Source organism: Antedon bifida, chromosome 6 (genome assembly GCF_963402885.1).
Source record: "Antedon bifida chromosome 6, ecAntBifi1.1, whole genome shotgun sequence".
Lineage (NCBI taxonomy): Eukaryota > Metazoa > Echinodermata > Crinoidea > Comatulida > Antedonidae > Antedon > Antedon bifida.
In genome coordinates, this window is record NC_136231.1 from 21,944,909 (window position 1) to 21,967,131 (window position 22,223).

At 33.1% G+C, this 22,223-nt stretch overlaps 2 protein-coding genes across 5 annotated transcripts; one reads left to right on the forward strand and one right to left on the reverse strand.

Moving 5' to 3' along the window:
• The first annotated feature begins 26 nt into the window (after window positions 1-26).
• LOC144845282 (N-alpha-acetyltransferase 35, NatC auxiliary subunit-like) lies at window positions 27-10,637 on the forward strand. Of its 4 annotated transcripts, none has more exons than XM_078702479.1 (16): window positions 27-140; window positions 713-781; window positions 1,087-1,186; window positions 1,594-1,780; window positions 1,877-2,044; window positions 2,856-2,966; window positions 3,550-3,600; window positions 4,096-4,179; window positions 4,376-4,505; window positions 4,814-4,992; window positions 5,254-5,490; window positions 5,813-5,911; window positions 6,184-6,350; window positions 6,892-7,096; window positions 7,615-7,878; window positions 8,267-10,637. In XM_078702479.1, exons 2-16 carry the CDS (start codon window positions 736-738, stop codon window positions 8,399-8,401), a joined length of 2,163 nt encoding a protein of 720 aa, XP_078558605.1. In that variant the 5' UTR covers window positions 27-140; window positions 713-735; the 3' UTR covers window positions 8,402-10,637. The 4 variants fall into 4 exon arrangements, with proteins under 4 accessions (XP_078558605.1, XP_078558606.1, XP_078558604.1 ...); XM_078702480.1 differs by having other exon boundaries at window positions 36-144; XM_078702478.1 differs by lacking the exon at window positions 27-140 and adding an exon at window positions 503-616 and having other exon boundaries at window positions 720-781.
• Window positions 10,638-12,602: 1,965 nt separating this feature from the next.
• On the reverse strand, window positions 12,603-22,147 carry LOC144845284 (neuronal growth regulator 1-like). The gene is made up of 6 exons (XM_078702483.1): window positions 22,056-22,147; window positions 16,096-16,179; window positions 14,931-15,224; window positions 14,183-14,470; window positions 13,490-13,762; window positions 12,603-13,033 (listed from the first exon to the last, which is right to left on the reverse strand). The coding sequence occupies exons 2-6, from the start codon at window positions 16,145-16,147 to the stop codon at window positions 12,942-12,944; spliced, it is 999 nt and encodes a 332-aa protein (XP_078558609.1). The 5' UTR covers window positions 16,148-16,179; window positions 22,056-22,147; the 3' UTR covers window positions 12,603-12,941.
• Window positions 22,148-22,223: the final 76 nt, after the last annotated feature.

Sequence of the window (22,223 nt, forward strand, 5' to 3'; positions counted from 1 at the left end):
AGACTAACTTATTATATTTATATTTAGAGGGCAGCATCTAGGCTAGTGGTTTTCTTTATTTTTGTTTCTTTAAAAAAAAGAAAAGAAAGACAGTTTGTAAGTTATATCTCACCTCCCAGCAGGGAAAGTGAAAGAAAGTGGTGAGTAAGTATTAACATTTTGTTATTAACCTAGGCCTATAACATTCAATCAGTAGTAAGCATAGGCCTAGGCCTATATAGAATAGTAGTAAGTAGGCCTAGCTAGTAGGCCTTAGGCCTACTAGGCTAGTAGGCTACTAGGCTAGGCCTAGCTAGGGCCAGGCTCTAGCTACTACTACTAGTACTAGGCTAGGCCTAGCTAGCTAGGCCCTGGCTAGCTAGGCCTAGCTAGCCTAGCCCTAAACGAGAGGGCACTCATTATTGTGGTGGGCTAGCTAGGCCAATTACTACTAGCTAGTAGTAAATCATAGTAAATCAAATAGCGCGCAACTTTCCTCCTGAGATTTTACAAGGTTCGCGTATGTGAGTGTGAAAACTTGGTGTGTGAAAATATGTAATAAGTCTGGAGATCAAGCCTGGTTACAATACAACTTGTACAAGTTGTAACAATTTATGCAGATGTGAAAAGGGTTAAAGTTTTTTTTCCTTTCTAATTTTGTTTCGTTCTCTATTTTTCTTCACCGCTCCCCCTGGTTCTGCCTCTGACTACTGCTTTATTTAAATACCTGTAGATAAAAGAGCAAATAGAACAAAGATGGATGGAGGCGAAACAAAAGAGGTACCAAATGCATTTTCTCAAGGTAAGTGATTCATAATTTACTGTTCTTTAAATTTTAATTAATGATGTCAGTTTTGAAATTAGAAAAATGGGATTTTTAATTTAAATGTCGCTTAAGATAAGAATCACTTAAGCCTAAGGTAAGGTAAGCATCATCATTTTATTTTTTCTTAATTAAATCTCCAGTTTTTTACAATTCTTATGCATTCTCCAGATTATTATATCAAGCGGCTGACAGGTCTTCATATTATCTGTCAAGTGTTTCAAAAGTACAATGCATTATATATTATTTTATTGATTAAATTTTAAAACAACTTTTTTTTTAAGAATGTCCAACACAGGCATTGTATAATTGGTTAGATGTCACAAGTGAGTTCATTGAAGCTACAGAAGAACTTCAGCAAGGAGAACTCTTCCATGATTCCAGGTTTGATTTTCTTTTATTTTAAAATTATAATCACCTTTGGCGTAATTATAATTTCATGTTCTAAAAACATAACATTTGTTTAAAAACAAGTAAATTCACAAAATACAAAAAAGTAATAGTAATGAATGATTACTATTAAATCAAATATTTCAGATTCCTACTTGGGATCAGTTGCTCAATTTTACCCATCAATAGTCTATACCTACAGTTGATCTAGTAATATTGTAATGCTGTGTATAAAAATTAATTTAATGAACTAGATGGAGTGCTACTAAATGATTAACTAAATGTGCACCTAACTAAACATACATTTTGTTGGCACCTCTTTGGTTTAAAAATGGTGTGAAATCCTCAGATCATATGACCAATGAAACTCTGCTAAGCACCTTTATTTATTATTTTTTCAGTTTTGGATTGTTTGAAGCAATGTCAGCAATTGAAATGATGGACCCCAAAATGGATGCTGGTATGGTTTGCCATCAAAAGTGTGAAATATCAAATCTTGAGCAAGGTATAGAAACGGGAAAAATTATGATAAAGGATATTTCATTGCCGGATCAAATTGCAATCATTGATACAACATTTGCATGTTTGGTAAGTTTATTTGAATTTCTATTTTCCACTGTAGTTGTTGCATTTAAGCTTGTTGGTCAGTCTTGTCAGTTTTTTGCTATCATCATTATTTCATAGGTAACTTGGCTTGAAGGACATTCATTAGCACAGACAGTATTTACAAGTTTATATACACACAATCCAGATATCATTGACGATCGGTGTATTAGAGCTTTCACACTCGCTATCCTCAAGATGGTTGATATCATCAAGGATAAGGTCATCAGGGCTGCTGTTTATGAAGAGGTACCATTTTATTTTGTTTTTAATGAATGAGGTTGTTATCCCTGTTTTTCTACAATCCAGCAAATTTAAGTTTGTCGAGACGAGTGGTCAAGTGGTCAGGACTGCAGCAAACTATAGCCAAAAAATCATGATAAAAGCTCTGCTCAACCATATTTCAGGTGGTAGAAGTGTGGTACAGTGTACACACACACATGCACTTTAAAGAACCCATTGCATGATCTTTCGGAGAAGAGTAGAGGTTTTCCTTCAGTGTACTGGGGCGGATTGTAATATAAAGACTTTGTCTTAGGCTTAGATCTAAGCCCTAAGCCCGTTGCGAAAGTCTTAGCTAAGCCTCTCAGCAAAGTCGATTGCAATATCGCGGTCTTAACTGAGACTTTATTAGTAAAGAATTTCAAACAATCAAACCAGCTTAGGCTTAGAATTCTTATTGCAATGGTCTTAAATCCAAGACCATCGTTGCTAGGGATTTCATCCTGGGCTTAAGTCTAAGACCGCTGTTAAGACCTTTATTGCAATCTGATCCTGGACAGACATATGAGTGCCATTTGGTGGCATCACTTACACAACAGGTCCCATAGAGAAGAGTAACATCTAGTCTACTTTGCTGAGACCATTTGAGACAACAAAGTCTGATTTGGTAAAGCCACTTTAATATGCGTTTTTTTCACTTTGTTAGGAGGACTTTCAGCCACTTTTATATGGTTTTTTTCACTTTGTTAGGAGGACTTTCAGCCACCTTTATATGCTTTTTTTCACTTTGTTAGGAGGACTTTCAGCCACTTTAATATGCTTTTTTTCACTTTGTTAGGAGGACTTTCAGCCACTTTTATATGGTTTTCAATTGGCATCAAATGTAACAGAGATGCGTGTTTGTGGCATGTTGAAGGAAGTTGAGGAAGAGTACAACAAAAAGATAAAAGTAAGTTTTTCTACAAGTATATCTAGTTTTAGTTCTTAAACTCATATTATGCATAGTATTTAAATATTCTTTGTTTTCAGAACTTATTGTAAAATTATGGGTTAGGTGCCTGAAATAGTAGTCCTTGTTCAGGCACCAAGGCCATAGTTGTTATTCTTATATAAATTTGAACCTAATAAATATATGTTGATACAAAGTTTGCAGTACACCACATATATTAGTTCTGAAAAGAACTGTTGAGTTTCTCGATGTTTCGATCAATATGCTTTGATCGTCCTCAGGAGTCCTCCTGGACTTTCTGCATTCTCACTCCTGAGGATGATCAAAGCAAATTGATTGAAACGTCGAGAAACTCAACAGTTCTTTTCAGAACTAATATACATGGTGTACCGCAAACTTTATATCAACATTTGATTTTGCCATGCAAACCTTCAAACAATAAATATATGGTTATAAAAATATCACAACTCACTCAAAGTCTGGACCATTTTCTCATGTTCCTAAAAAGCATTTCTTTTAGTGTAAAACGAAAAAAAGGTGATTATAATTTTACTAAAACAGTAACAATTGATTTTTTTTTCAGATGACAAGACCACGTCCAAATGACAAGAAAGATGATCTTAAAGAATTACAGGTACATTTTTTCTTTGTTTTCGCCCAAGCATGTAAATCTTAACTTTAACGCTATTTACCAACATGCCACACACCACCAACCTTTCTCAAAAAAAAATTAACCGAAGAGTATCAAAACATGGAATTTCTGCAAAATAAGAAAGCAAAATAGTAAATTGAAAGTTATGTTTTTATTTTAAACCAAGCATAAGGAGAATTGTTCATCGCATATACTATCACCAAATCAATGCATTTAGAAATGTGTAGCCTTGCTAGTCTTATCCTCTAAGCCCAAAGCCTTCCATGATTTATTTTAACTTATTTAACAGCATTGCCCTAGTTACTATCTGTTCTTGTTTCTGGCTCATTCAATAGAATGGTCAATCTTTCAACTATATGAAATATTAGTATGAAATGTAATATGAAAATATTCTTCCATTTCAACTGATAAATATTCAGTGAAATATTTCAGCATTTTCTAGAGAGAACTATTTATTATATCATTTATTATTGACAGCATGAGCAATACACTGCAGTCTACACTAGGATCAAGGCTACTAGAATGATTTACGTCACCTTGCTAGATTTGAACAAAAAAGAGGTATGTTTAACTACATTTCAACCAAATGAATGTTGAGATTGGGAAATACAAATTTTATGTTTAATAAACCTGTTGCAGTGATCATTGTCATTGGTTTTAGCAACTAGCAATTTTAGCAATCTAAAATCCTGGTGTTGTATGTATTTATATTGAACACAATTCTTATGCTCTTTTTGTTTTTTTTAAATATATACAGGTAAAGGCTGGTGTAGAAGAAGCTAAGAAACATTTAGACCAATCGTCTAGTCTCCTTTCAACTGTCAAACAATCCATAAATCTAGGAACAAATAAAATGAAAGAGTCAGACACACAACAATCGAATCCAGGTAGTTTGTCACTTAGTGTTATACTCAATTCACAAATTTATAAAAATTACAACAATCATTGATATAATACATTGCATATAGCTCTCTAATGAGTGTTATACAATAACAATTACACAGTGACAAACTAGCATGTCAAAGCATTGTAAATTATCCTGGGAAATATCCATGTAACAATTTATTACATATGTGCGAATCTTTTATTCTAGTGTTATTATTTAAACAAGAATGGTGTTTACTTACTCAAGCATTTATGAAAATGAAATGAGAACAAATGTAAACTTTTTTTTTTTTTTTTCTTTATATTGCAGATATATCCACTGTAATGGGCTTTGAACCTCTTGTTAATCAGAGGTTACTGCCACCAACGTTTCCAAGGTATACAAAGATAGTGGGACGTCTAGAAGCTATAGAATATCTTATAAAACTCATTGAACGATTAAAGAAAGTTTGCCAAGTTACAAATCAAGGAAACTTTCAGGCTATAATGGTGAGTTTATTATAACACACAGCTTAAACAGTCTATTTAGATTCAAGTACAATTTTGAAGCATATGTATCTTTCTAAACACCTTTGCAGTAATAATTAACGTTGAATTAACGTTACATATAGATTTCCATTGAATTTTTAGTTAAGGAAGAGTGTTTTTTAGTTAGTTCAGTTTTAACAGATTTTCTGTTGAGCAAAAATGTTACCGAATTGAATAAAAGCCTTATCAACCTTATTACTCGAAATTTGTTTTTTCTCTAAGGATTTTTTTATTGACTTCAGCAAAGAGTGTCCGTGCATTCTGTCACGATCAATACTTCAGCTCATCTTCCTTCCATTCAATAACAAACGTGTGTTTGCTGTGGAATTGATACAAGATTCAATCAAAGATTATCTCCGTACGCACATGTGTTTCCCCATATTTTTAACGCGTCATCCATTATATAGCAATCAACAAGCTAAGGAACACATTGATGCTTTTTTAAACCGAGCTGTAAGGGTACGTAGTTATTGTTTAGAAATTTGCCTTCAATTTTAAATGTCACAAATTCATTGAGAATACAATGTAAACACAGGTTCTTTGAATACAGAATGAAACAATATAAAATAAATATATAAAATTTCTTAGTCATAGGAAGCAAACTAATCTGTAATGTACATAATTTGTTGTGTAGAAATTCAAAACACAATTTTAAAACTGAATACAGTATTCAATTTGCCAACATTTGCTCAATTTAGTGTTCAGTAACTGTTGCAAAAACACATTTCCTTAGATTTGTTTTTTATCGTACATGCTTTATCGCTCTTTTTCTCTCATATAGCCTATATGTCAACTAATGCAGGTTCATGGTCACAATCGTGCACGTCAACGTGAGAAGTTAGCTCATGCTCTTGAGGAACTATCCACATTACAGGACGAAGTAAGCTAACTAAGTTTATATTGTTTGTGGTACATCACGTATATGTTTCTAAAAAGAACTGACAAGTTTCTCAACATTTCGATCAAAATGCTTTGATCAAATAACAAAGTATGTTTAAAAATAAAAAGTCTGCCCCTTCCATCTTGAATCGAATGTCAAAAATCATTTCTAAAATGTATTTGTTTTAACTTGGGGATGGAGTAATATGCCTGATATAAGTAGCATAATAACAAGACATACATCACATGACTGTAAAACACTTTTTTTATTAGGCTGAGCAGCTTGACCAAGAATTGAAGAACATTGGTCGTAATGACCGTCAAGTGAGCGGTTTTAGTAACTGGGCATTATACTACACATTACGTACAATGATACAGTATATGCAGCTAGGGTTTGAGTTGGAACTGTATGCTGTTCATGAATATCATTACATCTATTGGTGAGGAATCAAATCTGTATTTATATTAAGTAAAAATTTGTATTCTATGAATATTTTCAATATTATATTAATGCATTAAGAAATTTAAATATAAAGGTATTTATTCTAGTCCTCAAGCTTAACTGGAAAGAGGATTAGGACCTCTACGGACCCACGGCAGCCAGCAGTGCAGCGGCTACCAGATCAGCACACGGGAGATTTTTCCCTACTCTTTTCCGTATATTGTACCAAGTTCTTTAACATGCACCTTATGTACAGCGTTACATCCCATCCATAGGACGAGGCAATGACAGTAAAGCATCTTGCCTAAAATATGGCGCTTGGAATTTAGCCGTGAATAGACTACAGATTGATTTACAAAAGCACAACACTCGGCAGCCTTGGGTTGAACTTGAATGTTCAATGTACCACCTACTGTAATCATCGGCTTGGTACAAATAAGCATGTTATAAAACTGGCTTTGAACAAAAAAAAAGTTGTACATAAAATTACAACGCGAATAGAATTCTATGCCAAATGCTTATTTCTTTTTCATAATTAGGTATCTGTCTGAATTCCTGTACAAATGGCTGGAATCAACACTGAGACGCTTGGAAGTCATGCTGCAAGAGAAAGAATCCCACACTGATCAAACGCAGAAGTCGCGTATAAATCGCAAGAAAGCTAAAAGGAAAAAGAGTCGTCCTATCGATCGTGAAATGACGTTAGTAGAAGCATTCCAAGCTATGACCTGTGGTTACTACAAGGTAATAATTGTTGCTGTTATATCGCTCATATCCCCAAAGAACATACTTTTATAGGACACAAAATCTTCTTTCTTTTCTCTCTCTTTTTTTTTCTTGTAAAAGTGCAATGAATCAGATAAATACTTAATAATAATAGATATTTTGAATTATGTCTAAAAGCGTCAGACAATATATGGATAAAAGTAACTCAATTTCAACACAAAAAATAGATTTTGGAAACAACGCTGTTTTCTGGATTCTTTATCATATAACATAATTATTTTATTTCAGTAATACATTATGTATACCTATACATAGCTCATTAGCGAAAGTTCCGTATTTTTTTTGCAGGTTCGAATCCCGCCAGAGACATTTTTTCATACAACTAAAAAATATGGAACTTTCGCCAATATTAGCTATGCTCGACGCAATTATGAGATCATGTTTCGAATATGAGCACTGTTTCTATAATTTACAGTATGATTTATATACAATATTATGTGTCTATATCATGTAAAAATATGTTTTCATTTTTAAAGGCTATGATTGGTTTCAAGATGTCTCGTAAACTTATTCAACCAAACTGCGATTTTGATCAAGAACGGATCCGCTACGAGCATCGGTTATCTGCCTTTACAGTCATAATGACTCCTCCTCCTGTTCAATACGAACACTTTTTAGAAATGACGAATCCGTCTAAATACCACCACATGCCAACTTCTACTAACTTCTTCCAGATGGCTCAACAAGAATTCCAAATGGCATGGAAACGATTTGAAAGTGTCTCAAGCCCAACAGAAGAAGTAAGTAGATTATTTTCGTAAATCCACCCACAGCCCTTTAATATTTATGTGTTGGTATATTATTTAATATTATGTAACACCTAAATAAATTCCTGCCATTTGATTGGACGATTGTGGGTTGAAATATAAGCTTTCATCATTCACCTCATGCCATTATTTGTACCATTACACTCATAAACATTCATTATTTGTATATTAATTATTATATAACATATTTGTATCCTTGCTAGAAGAATTGTTTTTTCATACAAAAAAATGGGAAGAAAGTACTATTACACCATAGTTAAATAGTATGTACTATGTAACTCCATGTGACTCACAGTCGTCCAATCAAATGACAGGAATTTATTATTAAATTTTTATATATTTTCTTTTATTTTATATGTAGATGACAATCCTTGGGAAAATAGCAAAGAGAAATCATGTTGTTGTCAAACTACTTGCCAGTGGACAAATGTCAACAAATCCACCTGAGTTTGATTTTTCCAGTCATTCTACTTATCCAATCATAAAACTAAAATGATTTATTCATGAATCTACACCATACAAAACTAATTGAAGTTACTATACATGGTTCTGAGATTTGGGAGTCAGTTCCATTCAAATATAGGCTAAGTACCCCCAAAATTCAAATACTAATACAGGAAAATGGTGAACTGTGATTGGAGAGTTTGGTACAAATGTAAACAAAGCCAATCTGACTATGTATTGTTTTGGTATGTGTAAAAACCATGTTCAAAATAGCAGAAGACAACACCTCTTACAATCCTAATGTTATTACCTAAAATGTCAATAGAGAGTGTCTTTTTTACCCATCATAGGTGCTCAGCGAGTACAATCAAAACGCATACGAGGAATTTATTAAGCATTAGGTCAGAGAATGTTGACTTGTTCTACTGTACAAGTTTACTGATCAGTTTTCGAAACACAATATCATATCTTCATCACATGATGCATATAAATTAATTTTAGATACAGAATTAAAATTAACTATGCACACCATGGAATTAAAATACTTGGTACATCCTGTAATAGTAATCTTGTATCCTGTTAATGTTCATGTGTTTTACAGTGAGTGAGCCAACAGTTTGTAATTTACTCAATATATATGACAATCCCCCCTCTCCCTGTAATCCCTGGCTATAATAAAGTAAACTTCCCCATTAAAAAGTAAATAACAACCATAAAGAGTGACGGTTCTAGTTTTCAATGAAAAATGTCGTCATTTGCAGTTGATATTACAAGTTTATTGAAAATAATAAAGGCCTTTTTATACCACGAACGATAAAGTGAAAAATACATTTATTCAGAAAACAAACAAAATTAGAAAAGTTTTTAGAACTACTGTATGGAAGAGAATGATAGTATTCCTCTTACTAATCATGATTGGACTTGTGAAATATTATTTTCATCAAAGACAGCATAAATGATTATCCTAATAGTTCTAGATGAAAATGTTACCTTTTTCAAAACGATTTGTCTTCTGTAGGAAAAATGTATGTTTATTATTTATCGTCGATTCTTATCATCCTAGTATAAATGGACATTTAAGTGTGTAAAAACTCAGTTTGAACCTGCATTTATGATTGGACTTGTGAAATATTATTTTCATCAAAGACAGCATAAATGATTATCCTAATAGTTCTAGATGAAAATGTTATCTTTTCAAAACGATTTGTCTTCTGTAGGAAAAATGTATGTTTATTATTTATCATCAATTCTTATCATCCTACAGTAGTATAAATGGACATTTAAGTGTGTAAAAACTCAGTTTGAACCTGCATTTATGATTGGACTTGTGAAATATTATTTTCATCAAAGACAGCATAAATGATTATCCTAATAGTTCTAGATGAAAATGTTATCTTTTTCAAAACGATTTGTTTCCTGTAGGAAAAATGTATGTTTATTATTTATCGTCGATTCTTATCATCCTAGTATAAATGGACATTTAAGTGTGTAAAAACTCAGTTTGAACCTGTATTTACAACTACAATGTATATCCTGTGGCTTAACAAGTTCAAAGTTCAATTGGATACAAAGGATGTCATGACTAAACAACAAGTATTATTTACCAGGATGTAAACAACTAAGTTGTATGTATGACATACCATATGAAGAGCAAAACAAAATCCTGTAAATTCTATGAATAATTTGTACATTAAGCCTTGTTGTATGAGTCATTCAAAGGTGATTGACACGGTTAACAAATAATGTACAGTATAGTATAAATAAAGGGTATATTTGAAAAACAAATACAAACAATAAAATAGAGTAAATAATAAAACAGTATGTGGCGAGTGAGTGGCCGAGCGGTTAAGACAGTGGAACCGTAATACATAGTCATAACATAGGCTCACTCGCTCCATGGTTCTGGTGGTAGAACAAGTCTTCTTGGATAAGGATATAAATCGTGGTCCAGTGTACATATATGGCTCATTTGCACTAAACCTAGTACATCTTTTGAGATGAGTAGAGGGTTTATCCCTGTGTACTAGTACACACACACAGCCACCGTCGCATAACTGAAGAGGTCACCCAGTATAAGGAATAAATAATCTATTTTTGACCGCCTTTAATATTAAACATTAGCGCTCTCCTGGATCCGCCCCTGTGATCCATCAGCATATGTAGTGAGAATCGTTTGACAGAAGGCACAGACACTGTAACATAAACATTGCCAGTTTATCTTTTATTATATGCTTATCAAAAACATTTCTTCTTTTTATACTACATGCATTAAAAGATGTAAAATTGGATGAAGAGTTTTATTGTCTTTGGTAGTGTGTTATTTAACATACTCCTCAATATTATACTGTATAGGCTATTGCTCACATTCACATCTCTGCATTCAAGCTTTTAAAAGCCACTGTTCAAATTATTTTACTATGAAAATACTGGTCTCTGTCCTGTATTTGGCAGTAAACTATTTTTTGTGTACATTATTATATAGATCCTTATAATTACAAAATAGAAAATCACATGGCAAATTATTATCGAAAGTGACTGATTATCAATATCAGTAAAACCTTAAACCTAAAACATACCAAGTGGTATCATAACAACAACTATGAACTAAATGTTTGTTTACCTTGAAGTAGCTTTGAGTCAGGGAGCAAAGTTAATAATTGTTCAGATGTTTACCCTACTCTGACGTAATTGTACTTTATACTAATTACTATGTGCATTTCAGTATGCATAGCCATACATAGGAAGATACAGCACAGAGACCAGTACTTTGCTTATAAAATAATTTTAACATATATGGTAGCTTTTAATTACAGTATTCTCACATTTACTTAATAGTATAAAGTACATTTACCTCAAAGTAGGGCACAAATCTGATCAATCAAATGATGTTACTCTGTAATATATCTACATCAAGGCCTGTTGGGTTTATTCAATCAGTGGTTCATCAATTGAAATTAATCAAAAAGCACAAGCTTCATGCCAGATGCTTGAAACTTAATTTTTCATAAAGGTTTTCAAATCGAATATGCCAATCGAGTTTTGCTATGAATCTAAATCTATGTCTTCAAAGTTCAGTATAGTCTGTTATGTTAAACCAGGGAAGAGCAAGATCTCACTTCCCTATGTTGCAGATACAGTATGAACACATATGGATGGATATCCACTGCAATAATTACTCTAATTGAACAACAAATGTATACTAAATTATATTAAAAATTAGACCACAACTGTAATAAATTTATTACCTCCGCCAAGGAGGTTATGTTTTCACCGCTGTATGTTTGTGTGTGTGTTTGTGTGTCTGTGAACAGCCTGGAGGCCACAGTTTTTATCCGATTCTCACCAAATTTGGCAACAATGATCTATGCCCCAAAAGCTCGGACGAGTTCGAATTTGAGGGGAAAAGGTTATAGGTCAAGGTCACAACTAACACAAAACTATTTTACTGCCTAGAGACCACAGTTTTTATCCGATTCTCACCAAACTTAGCCACAATGATCAATGACACATCATATAATTGTGGTTAAATTTTGAAGGGTCAGGGTCAAAGATCAAGGTCCACAAAAAACTAAAAAAAAAGAAATACAAAAATAATAAAAAAAAAAAACCTCAGTGGGACTTGAACCAGTGATCTCAACTGTGAGAGGCTGGATACATAACCATTACACCACACTGTCATCCACAACTTTGTAGTGTGCAGTTAACATATTTACACTTAGAACTAATAAAAAAAAATGTAAAAAAAAAATATTCAGGGGGCATTTTAGGTAGGGGAATTTTACAGTAGGCGGAGGTTTGTACTCTCGGAGTACCCTCTAGTTTAAAATATTTTCTTATACTTATAAATGTATCAAATGCAATACATGTTTACAAATTATATATATATACAATATCTATATTATCAATGTGAAATGAATGTGAAAATCTGTGAAAAAATAAAATGATTTAAATTCTTTTATGCATTTAGTCTAAGGGTAGCTCCGGGCATAAACCTTAACATTGAAAATAATAATGCTGGCTGCCGTGGATCCATGGAGGGCCTAATTCTCAATTTCCAATTAAGCTTAAGGACCAGAATAGAAACCTGTACATATTATAATGGGGCCCATATTGTTTACCACATTAATGAAAGCTCCACTGTATATATTGATGACAATTGCTTATTGTTATAATGGACACAAATGTGCATATAAATTTAACAATGTCATACCTCCACACAGTTTAGTTACAACTGGCATCATTTTGTATACATGTTTCTTTAATTTCTTTTTTTAGTAACTGCAAAATGGCAGGAAATAAAAAGCTATTCAACCGGCCCTACTAAACACCACATGCACCAAATGCCGCACAATGCTATACCAAAAAGTACCACACGTGCCTGCATGCACTATAGATTGGTTAGTAATATTAAAAAATATGATGTTGATTATTTAGGGGTTATGTTAATAGGAGTACTATTAGTGCATAGGATTTAGAGTTAGGCATGTGTGGTACTATTTTGTTCAAGGCTTTCTTTCAAAATACCATATCAATGTGGAGTTGAATACTTCATATTGCAATTCCACATAAACATGAGTCTGCAATCAAACCAGTTACACATTTAAGATGTACTTAACACAGATATACAACATAAGAAATGCACTAAAAGACCATCTTGATAGTTCAATGCTACATCCAGAAGAATCTAAAAAGAAACAAATACAAAAGAGTTTTAATAAACAATAACCATTAATATGATTGGATGGTACTAATCTCCATCCAGGTGTTTTACCCTAAAATCAAGACGTATACTTTAGTATAGTGAGGGTTAGTTTAAGTTAATATTAGTATGTATATGCTATGGTATGGGCCTCAACATCAGATGCAATTGATGCAGGTTGTCGCTTTTGTACTGTACCTTTACAATATGGCAGAGCCTTCAGGTGTCTGCTATATTTGTAAATCATAATAATAATTCTATGGTCCCTCTCCATGGTGGAATGCTGATTAGTGATTATGTTGCATCTCTGGTATAGGAGTACCTCTATGGTTTTACCAATGTCCGATACAGATCAGAAACCAGAATTACAAATACTGACATCCATGCTGTGTGTAATAGACACATTTTGGCTACTAATGTAAACTAAATCAATATACTTACCTATATTTATTACAAAACTTGTTTTACCCGACCCCAAGGTGTTAGAAGCTGTACACATAATTTTATCTTCAAAATTGTCTTTAGAAATTTCCAGAGATGATGTTACTGTACTTAAAGTTGCATTTTGTGAATTTTTGCCTTGTAAATCATCAACAGATCCACTCCACTGAACACTTGCATATGGATATCCTTTTGCCAAACACTTTACCTGCGCACTCATCAAAGTACCATCTTTAACATTTAGTTTAATATCTGATGACAATTCTACATATGCTAAAGAGTAAAGAAACATAAAATGATATACTAAAGGCCTTAGCAATAAACCATCATTAAATTGTGGTTTGAAGTATCTATATATCTGCTTTTTGAAGTCATACAACTATGAGAAGTATTTTAACACATTATATCGCTAATTGTTAATCAATTATAATTTGCATAATTATTAGGGAGATTTAATTTTGCGACGATCGAAGACCTACCTAGGTCGATGTATCATCGGTTATCGCCTGGATGAAATAGTAATAATGATGATAAAATAATAAAGATCATATTCCATGTCAAAATTGTTTTACTGCAGAAACTATATTTTGTTTACTCTTCAATCTATTATGAATGAGTAATTCTAACATGGTCGCTTTAAAACAAAACCATTTTATATCCAAAAAAATATCTTAAATTGTAATTATAATTTACTTTGTAAATCAAGCTGATCCTCAACTTCAAGCGAACGATTATACTGGCCACAAACATATAAACCGCCATCTGATGCATCGCCATCTATTATGGTAAGTTCTGTACCAGCTAGATTTATATCCTTTTTTCCATCCCCATCAAGATGTTCTCCGATTACAACACCATTCTTTTTCCACACCACAGGTTCATTAAGAACGTCATCTATACTGTTGGTCAGTCTACAAGTGAGAGTGGTGTTTTGTCCATTAGTGATACTTGCATCTCTTGGCAATATCCGTGCTTTTGGAACTTTTAACAAAACAAAAAATTAAATTAATCATGATGAAATGATAAAAACAACATCAATACACTAGATTCTATATCCACTTTTCTGGAATGGTAAGCAGGGCCGTAGCCAGATATGACTAGGTGGGGATCGGACACAAAGTATTTAAGCCACAATGGCTGGCTGATTTTGCTTTCAGAGCACTTTAGATTCAAATTCAAAACGGGCACATAATGGTAAATTTCTGATACTCATTCTACATAAGAATTTGATGCAAGACTAACAATGTCTTTCATTTACTGTCTTTCTCAAAAGTGGCAATACCATTCACAAGACACATGATCACAAGATGCTCTACATGTTAACAACATAACATAATTCTTAAAAGTTTGTTTTTGCTTTTTGTAACAATTCTGCCATCTGACTGGATTTGCACCCAGGATTTGAACCCATTTGATATTATTGACAAAAAAAGAAAATTACCATCTTCAACGGTAAGGTTAGTCTGAGCAACAATGACTCCATTTCCCTGGCAATAATAAGTTGAAGTATCATCCACTTGTGCGGATATTATCTGCAATGAACTAACTACCGCTGAAGGATCACTACGGTCAACAGTTAAACCATAGTCTGCACCATGTTCAAGTGGAAGTGCACATGTAGACTCCAGACACCAACTAATATTATACGTTGCTGCTTCTACATTTGTACAACTGCAATCCAGAAATACGTCATTTCCGGGTCTCTCTATTGCATTGTCTTGATTTATAACGCAAACTGACAAAAAAAAAGTTTTAATTTGATTTTGGATTGAATCAGTACATTCAAATTAAAAACATGACAAAAAAATAACATGAATAATTTAAAATTTTAAAAACAAATAAAGTTTATGAAATTCCCATTGTACATTGCAAGATAAATAGTTATTCAATTAATCATTTTGATTTTGGTCATCAACACAAAACCTACCGCTTCTATTTGAAATTAAATGTCAAAAATATAAATAGCATCTCAAAGAGCTGCTTCTCAAAGTTCTTTCTTTAAAGCTCAGGTACAGGCATGGATTTTAAATATAATATCTGGTTTATTGTAGATAAATCAAATATTTGTAATAGAAATCAAGACGAAAAAACATTAATTTCCCTTAAAATGGTCAAATACAAAATTTGGAAAAATTCTGCTTTAAAAAGCAGGAAGATTTTTTTCAGTAGTTTAACCTAATGTAATAACATGTCTAGTGACTCCCTAGAAGGTGAAAAAAGAGGGTGGATATACGGTGGATAATTTTTGCTATAGCATGAAAATAAAACTCTGAAGTTGAATCAAAATACTAGAAATGTAAAATTCAAGTTATATTACCTATATTTAGTCATCTGATAACATTTTTTACCGTGCACCGTTTTTCATAGTTTTTTTTAAAATGTCTCTATATTTACAACATTTGTGTACAAAAGAATAGAGATTTTACGTGTAATTTCAACTATCTGACTGACTGATAAGAAAGTGCTTATTTTCAACAAGCTAGTGTAACACAAATAAAATCCCAAAAATTATGAAACATAGGGGAAACTATTGATCGATAATCATTTTTTGCCCACACACAAATCATTTTTTGTTTGTTTTTTTGTACATTATAAATAAATCTTACCTGCATGTGTGCCTTCTGCCACAATTAGCATAAGAGCTACTACCCAAATCATTTCATAGACCGAAATTAGATTATCGATAATTTCTAAATAAGTAAAACAGTTAATTAGTTCAGTTTACAAAACCGTATCAATTATAGTCAGGCAGCATTTGTCACTACCGTATATTAACTTTACTTCATATATTTAGCCAAGTTTGATTTTTCACTTTTAAGTGATCAAGGACATCACAAGAAACAACTTCCAACTTGTTGTCCAAATTCTAAACGCGTTTTTCATTCGCTGGGGGCGCTTTTTCAAAATGGCCGCCTATGCTATCAAGTACTTATATCTCGGCAACCACTAATCATAGAGACTTGGTTTTAGTCTTAAAATGTTCGTAAGGTACATAATTCTATTCACTATAATGGAACATTTTGCCCTAAAATTACCGGAAATACTATTTCTGACCATTTGACCTTTGACCTGATCTTATCATATCTCAATAACTATTGGTCAGAAAGAGTTGATATTTATCCCAAATTGTTCAGAAAATACATGTTTCTATTTGCCTTAATGCAAAGGTTTGTTTCAAAATGGCCGGAAAAACCATATCTGATCTTTGACCATAACCTGTGTGATATCCACAACATGTTGGTTATAGATAACATTTTTCGACAGATTGCTCAGAACATCCATATTTGTAACACATTATTGATTTTTCAATTATTGATGCTTTAAAACATTCACTTAAGCTTGGAAATTAAAGTTTTAAAATAAATAAAAGCCACTCATTATCTCCATACATAATCCTAGCCTGTAATTGGCTGAAAGTTCAAGCAGTTTAAATGGTAAGTGTTTTGTGGTAACATCCGATGATTTCAGTCAAACGAATGAAAAGCGAGACCAATTAGAAAAAGAAGCATCAATTGGATAAATTTCACGAATGGTTGAAAAACCGTAACATTTTGGGACCCTCAAAAGAAAAACAACTTCTCGTATTTCAAGGATGTAGGAGCAGTGGTGAAAACCAAAATTAAAGGTCAACTAGCAAGAGAGAAAGCTACTGTCTAGATTGTTAGTTGTGGCGAAGAGCAGGCCAGAGTTCGCTCTAAAGGATGTCATAGGCAACTATGAGTTCAATAGCACTCCACCATCAAATTTCCATCCAGATGGAAGAATGATAATGCTTTCTGGAAAATCCAAGGTATTGCAGTCAATAACAGAACTCCCTCTACCAGATAATGTCAGCAGGCCTGTACAGAAAGATGATACAAAAGCAGCATCAATCCTAATTATTGATGGAATGTGTGTCGTCAATATGGTAAAGAAGGTGTCCGATAAGTTCAATGCTTCTGACTTTGCATCTGAATTTGTTAACCTGATTGTTGGTATGAGCAAACCATATGATGAAGTTCGTCTTTTATTTGATCAATATCTATCAGGATCTTTAAAAGAATCTACACGAGATAAGAGAACACAGAAAACAACTACCATTCACTACCATGTCAATGACAACACTGAGATTAAGAACATTAAGACATTTTTATCGCACATAGAGACCAAAGCTGAACTTACAAAATACCTGTCAGAGAAGATACTTAATCACTTCAAGAACAACACGAAGAAGGTCCTAGTAACACATCACACGTCCATGATGGCAAACTGCAATCTCTCAGAAATTATCATGATGCCAGAGATGACACACGGACAACACACATTGGAAGAAGGGGACCAACTGGTCTTATTGAATGCCTTTGATTGTATGAACAAAGACCCAAGTGCCAATGTTGACATATTTTCCGTAGATACTGATGTCTTTATCCTTTTAACAGGAAGCTATCCTCTACTTCCTCCAATGACCACATTTTGTAGGAAAAGAGGGGGAAAAATACCTATATGGGAATGCTATTACCGACTTGGAAAACAAATATCAGCAGCACTGATTGGATGGTACGCATTTAAAGGTACAGATAACACAGGTACATTTGCTGGAAAAGGAGTGTCCGCCCATTTCAAAGCACTTATGAAATGTGACGATGAAATACTAGATGCATTTGCTGTATATGGACTGACCTCTGAAATACCAAATTGGATTTTCAGGCAAATGGAAAGATATGTTTGCGCAGTTTAGCAATACCCTATTATCAGTACTTCTAAGATCAAGGCAGATTTATGTCACAGACTTGAGATGGATGTTATTTGCACAGAAAGGCAAGGAAGGACAACAATTACCTCCAACCATGGGAACTCTTAGACCACACGTGGAAAGAGCATACTACATGTCTATTGTATGGAATTCATCATGCAAGCCAACTCTATCTATTCCACCAGCAACTGACTACTCCTGGCAACGAGAAGATGGTCACTTGAGGCCGGTATTTTGCAACAATCCACCAGCACCAGAAGCTCTTCTAGAAATTCGTCGATGTACCTGCAATGGTTCATGCTCAACAAATCGCTGCAGTTGTAAGAAAAACAACTTGCTCTGTACTGATGCATGTGAGTGTGGTGATGGATGTGAGAATACAAAGGACACAAATGTAGAGCTGAACTTTATTTACTGGAGAGGGTAATCTGACTATCATCAATATTTATGGTATGTATTTATTTATTATAACAGTTCCATTGGTGATTTGAAATATTGATTTTGGAACAAGGGATATCATCAACAAAACCACAAGTACCGGTACAAGTTATAAACAATACTAGACAAATCTATAGTCTCTCAGTTGTGGATATTACATGCATTAGGGCAAGAGGTCAGATATGGCATTTCTGTTTGCTTTAAAACAAAACATTTAATTACAGTAAATATAAAAAGGCATACTGCGAACAATTTGAAACAAATTTTAAGTCTGTGTGACCATTAGTTACCGAGATATGATGATAGAAGGTCAAAGGTCAAATGGTCAGAAATGGCATTTCCAGTCATTTCTGGTCAAAATGTTCCATTAGAGTAAATAGAAATATCTACCTTATGAACATTTTAAGATTAAAACCAAGTCTCTACGATTAGTGGTTGCCGAGATATAAGTACTTGATAACATAAGCGGCCATTTTGAAAAAGCGCCCCCAGCGAATGAAAAACGCGTTTAGAATTTGGACAACAAGTTGGAAGTTGTTTCTTGTGATGTCCTTGATCACTTAAAAGTGAAAAATCAAACTTGGCTAAATATATGAAGTAAAATACAAATGCTGCCTGACTATTATATCAATTTAAAGTGGCACACTATAATGTATTCAAAGGATGTAGTCCTATGTCTGGATTTTTTTTTCAAATACTAGTCATAGACTGGTTAATGACCAGAACCCAGTGTTCTCCGGAAGTATGTTTTGCAACAAGATTTGCCAAACAGAAATAGAAAAAACAAAGGAATAAGATAAGTTCACATCGAAGCTAGAAGATATTTCAGATGCACACTAGAAAAAATGAAAGAAAAGACAGAACGACTAGTAATTACAGCAAGAATACTAGGACTGAAAGTAAACTTAAAAAAAAAACAAACAAAAAACAAAAAAAAAACTATAGAAAAACCAAGACGACACATAATTATTACTAGTTGCTGATAATGAAGAGTAACTATGGCCCAACAAAATAATAGTAACATAAAGACTAGCTATCAAAACAAACATTACTGTAATGAAAACAGGGAGAGATAATAGATGGAATATTATGGCCTTACATATGGGCTTCAAAAGATACTGTAGGTGAGGTCAACTGTATATAAATATTCATTATTTAGATTCATATAATAATGTTTCAAATAATGCACAATTTACTTGAATGATACTTTTAAGTTATTACTACAAAATAAGTTATATAAGCATCAAATTAAAATATGAAGCTAGGTAAGATAAGCTAAACAATCAAGTGTTATTGGCATTCTTGATCAAAACAGCCTTTTATTCCAATAAGCCAGTTGATCTGTTTGTATACAGTAGTATAGAGCTTTAATTCATTCAATTTTATTAATTGTGTCAAATTTTTACCAATGGTATTTGTATTCTGTACTCTTGCATTCCTGTGTGTACTGTAGTGTAAATGCATTTTAACTAACTTCTGCAAATCCTGTATGTTTTATTATCTGCACTGCTTTTTGAAATATTAATAAAATTAAGAAACCAATTTTGTAAAGGTAGCTGCATGATATTAACATAATTTCTGTTTAATACAATAAACTGAATATTTAATTGGTTAATTCAGTATAAATACCATGTTCATCTTGGGTTTGTAACTGAATGATTGGATCGTTTAAGTGTACTGTAGATGTCCACAACACAGTCACTCGGCTCAAGGGCAGCTAATCGCTCCCAGACATATAAACACATTTATACTAAAATATTATATCAAATTTTTTTTTTTTTTCTAATTTATAGTACACTTGTATCCTGTGTAAATTGAGTAGGCACTGTACAGGTATCATCAGGAAAGATAGTCAACTCAGTGTCAAAGTATTATTACGAATAGGCAAACTGTACTTATTTTATATCATCATTTTTCACCACAATAAACTTATTTATTATAATGGTACATAAATTTGATAAGCCACTTATCTATGAATCTTAAATCCTACTAATCTTCCAGTGAGAGGAATTCATACTATAATTTCCTGCGTTCAAACAGAACATAACATGAGTCACAGTTATAACACACCTACTGTGTCTTATGATTATTGGTTGATTCACATATCATGTGCCATGCCAAACAAAGTGCGTCTCACATGACTGAGACCAGACACACGTCTAAAGATCCCCCAGTGTTTTAATACAAATTATAAGCAGTTTTTAATCAATTTAGTTTTTGTCAATTTTTTATAACTTATTCAATATTGTACCTATATTGTCCTTATCTGTTCTTTCAAAATACTGTGTAAAATGCATTCTTCATTTAAATTTGGATGGTGTGAATCAGTAAATCACTTCCAAATGAACTGGGAAATTAAAGTGTGAAAATTCCCCGTTTGGTACAAATACATTCTAAAAATGTAATTATTGGTTCTTGCTTTCTGTTTATAAAGATGATAGTCTAGCAGGTTACAATATATGCAATTGTAAAATATTTTACATCCATCAATATTTGACCATGGAGTTTTGATCCTACAATCAAAGGAATTTTGAAACACTTTCTTTACCTTCACCAATCAAAATTTAAAGAAAATTCTGAAAGTAGAGCTAACACTTATATTACTTGGACAGCAATGTTCAACCTTGTCTTAATTTAAATTCATAAGTATTGCCTAATGAAATTACACAAACCAACAGTGGTGTATCCTCTCTTCGGAGAGAGAGGCTATATTGTCGGTTTATCCAGGTAAGCATGCACGAAATAGACGCACATTTTTTGTAGGCCTATCACTCAGTACTGTAGATTCCAAACTCTTTTACTGTTGTCTCAGCATTCATTCAACAAAACTTCAACAACTGAAAAATCTTTTTCAACAAGATTCAGAACCTCCTCAGTAGTACATTTTCACATAATAAATGACATTTAACCGATCTTCATTAGTAAATAAACTACCAACAAATGAGTTTAATAGTGAGTGTAGGCCTAGTAGTTTAGCCTTAATCTTAATACAAAAATAGGCCCTGTAGGCCTAGTCTGTTTTATTTTTATATAATATTAATAATGCTACCTACCTGTTCTTTTGTACGGTCTCTTGTATTGTACGTGTTTGTTTATTATTATTATGCTAGCCTAGGCCTAGCAGTTGTAGTAGTATAATGTATTAAGCTTATTAGGTTAGTAATATTAGATAGTAGTTAGTAGACCTCATCCGTCCTCTATGATATTTAAAAGTAGTAAGCCTAGGCCTCGTACAACAGTAGAGTATACTATAGATAGGCCCCTACTAGGCCTAGCCTAGCTAAGTCACATCCTGAATCACTCAGCCTAGCCTAACTATAGTCTATTGAGAGAGAGGGGGGCTTAATTACTAATACTATACTTACTAGGTTAGGCCTAACAATGAAATATACTTACAAATAAAACAAGACGATTTTCTGTATGTATTTTAAGTTAGGTGTGACTCTAGCCTATGTGTTTGTTCTTGTGTTTGTACTAATACTCTGTGGCTCGTTAAAGTGACGTATTTTCCTGTATATCCGGTTCTTCAACAATTTAATAAACGGTGGTCACGTGGACACGAGG

What these genes read in the sequence shown, in the direction of transcription:
- LOC144845282 (XM_078702479.1), top strand. Translation starts at nt 736, where the DNA reads ATGGATGGAGGCGAAACAAAAGAGGTACCAAATGCATTTTCTCAAG. An exon ending in GAACTCTTCCATGATTCCAG is followed by an intron (nt 1,187 to 1,593) that starts GTTTGATTTTCT and finishes TTATTTTTTCAG; the next exon opens with TTTTGGATTGTTTGAAGCAA. An exon ending in TGACCTGTGGTTACTACAAG is followed by an intron (nt 7,097 to 7,614) that starts GTAATAATTGTT and finishes TCATTTTTAAAG; the next exon opens with GCTATGATTGGTTTCAAGAT.
- LOC144845284 (XM_078702483.1), bottom strand. Translation starts at nt 16,147, where the DNA reads ATGATTTGGGTAGTAGCTCTTATGCTAATTGTGGCAGAAGGCACACAT. An exon ending in GGCAGAAGGCACACATGCAG is followed by an intron (nt 15,225 to 16,095) that starts GTAAGATTTATT and finishes TTTTTTTGTCAG; the next exon opens with TTTGCGTTATAAATCAAGAC. An exon ending in GGATCAGCTTGATTTACAAA is followed by an intron (nt 13,763 to 14,182) that starts GTAAATTATAAT and finishes TTTACTCTTTAG; the next exon opens with CATATGTAGAATTGTCATCA.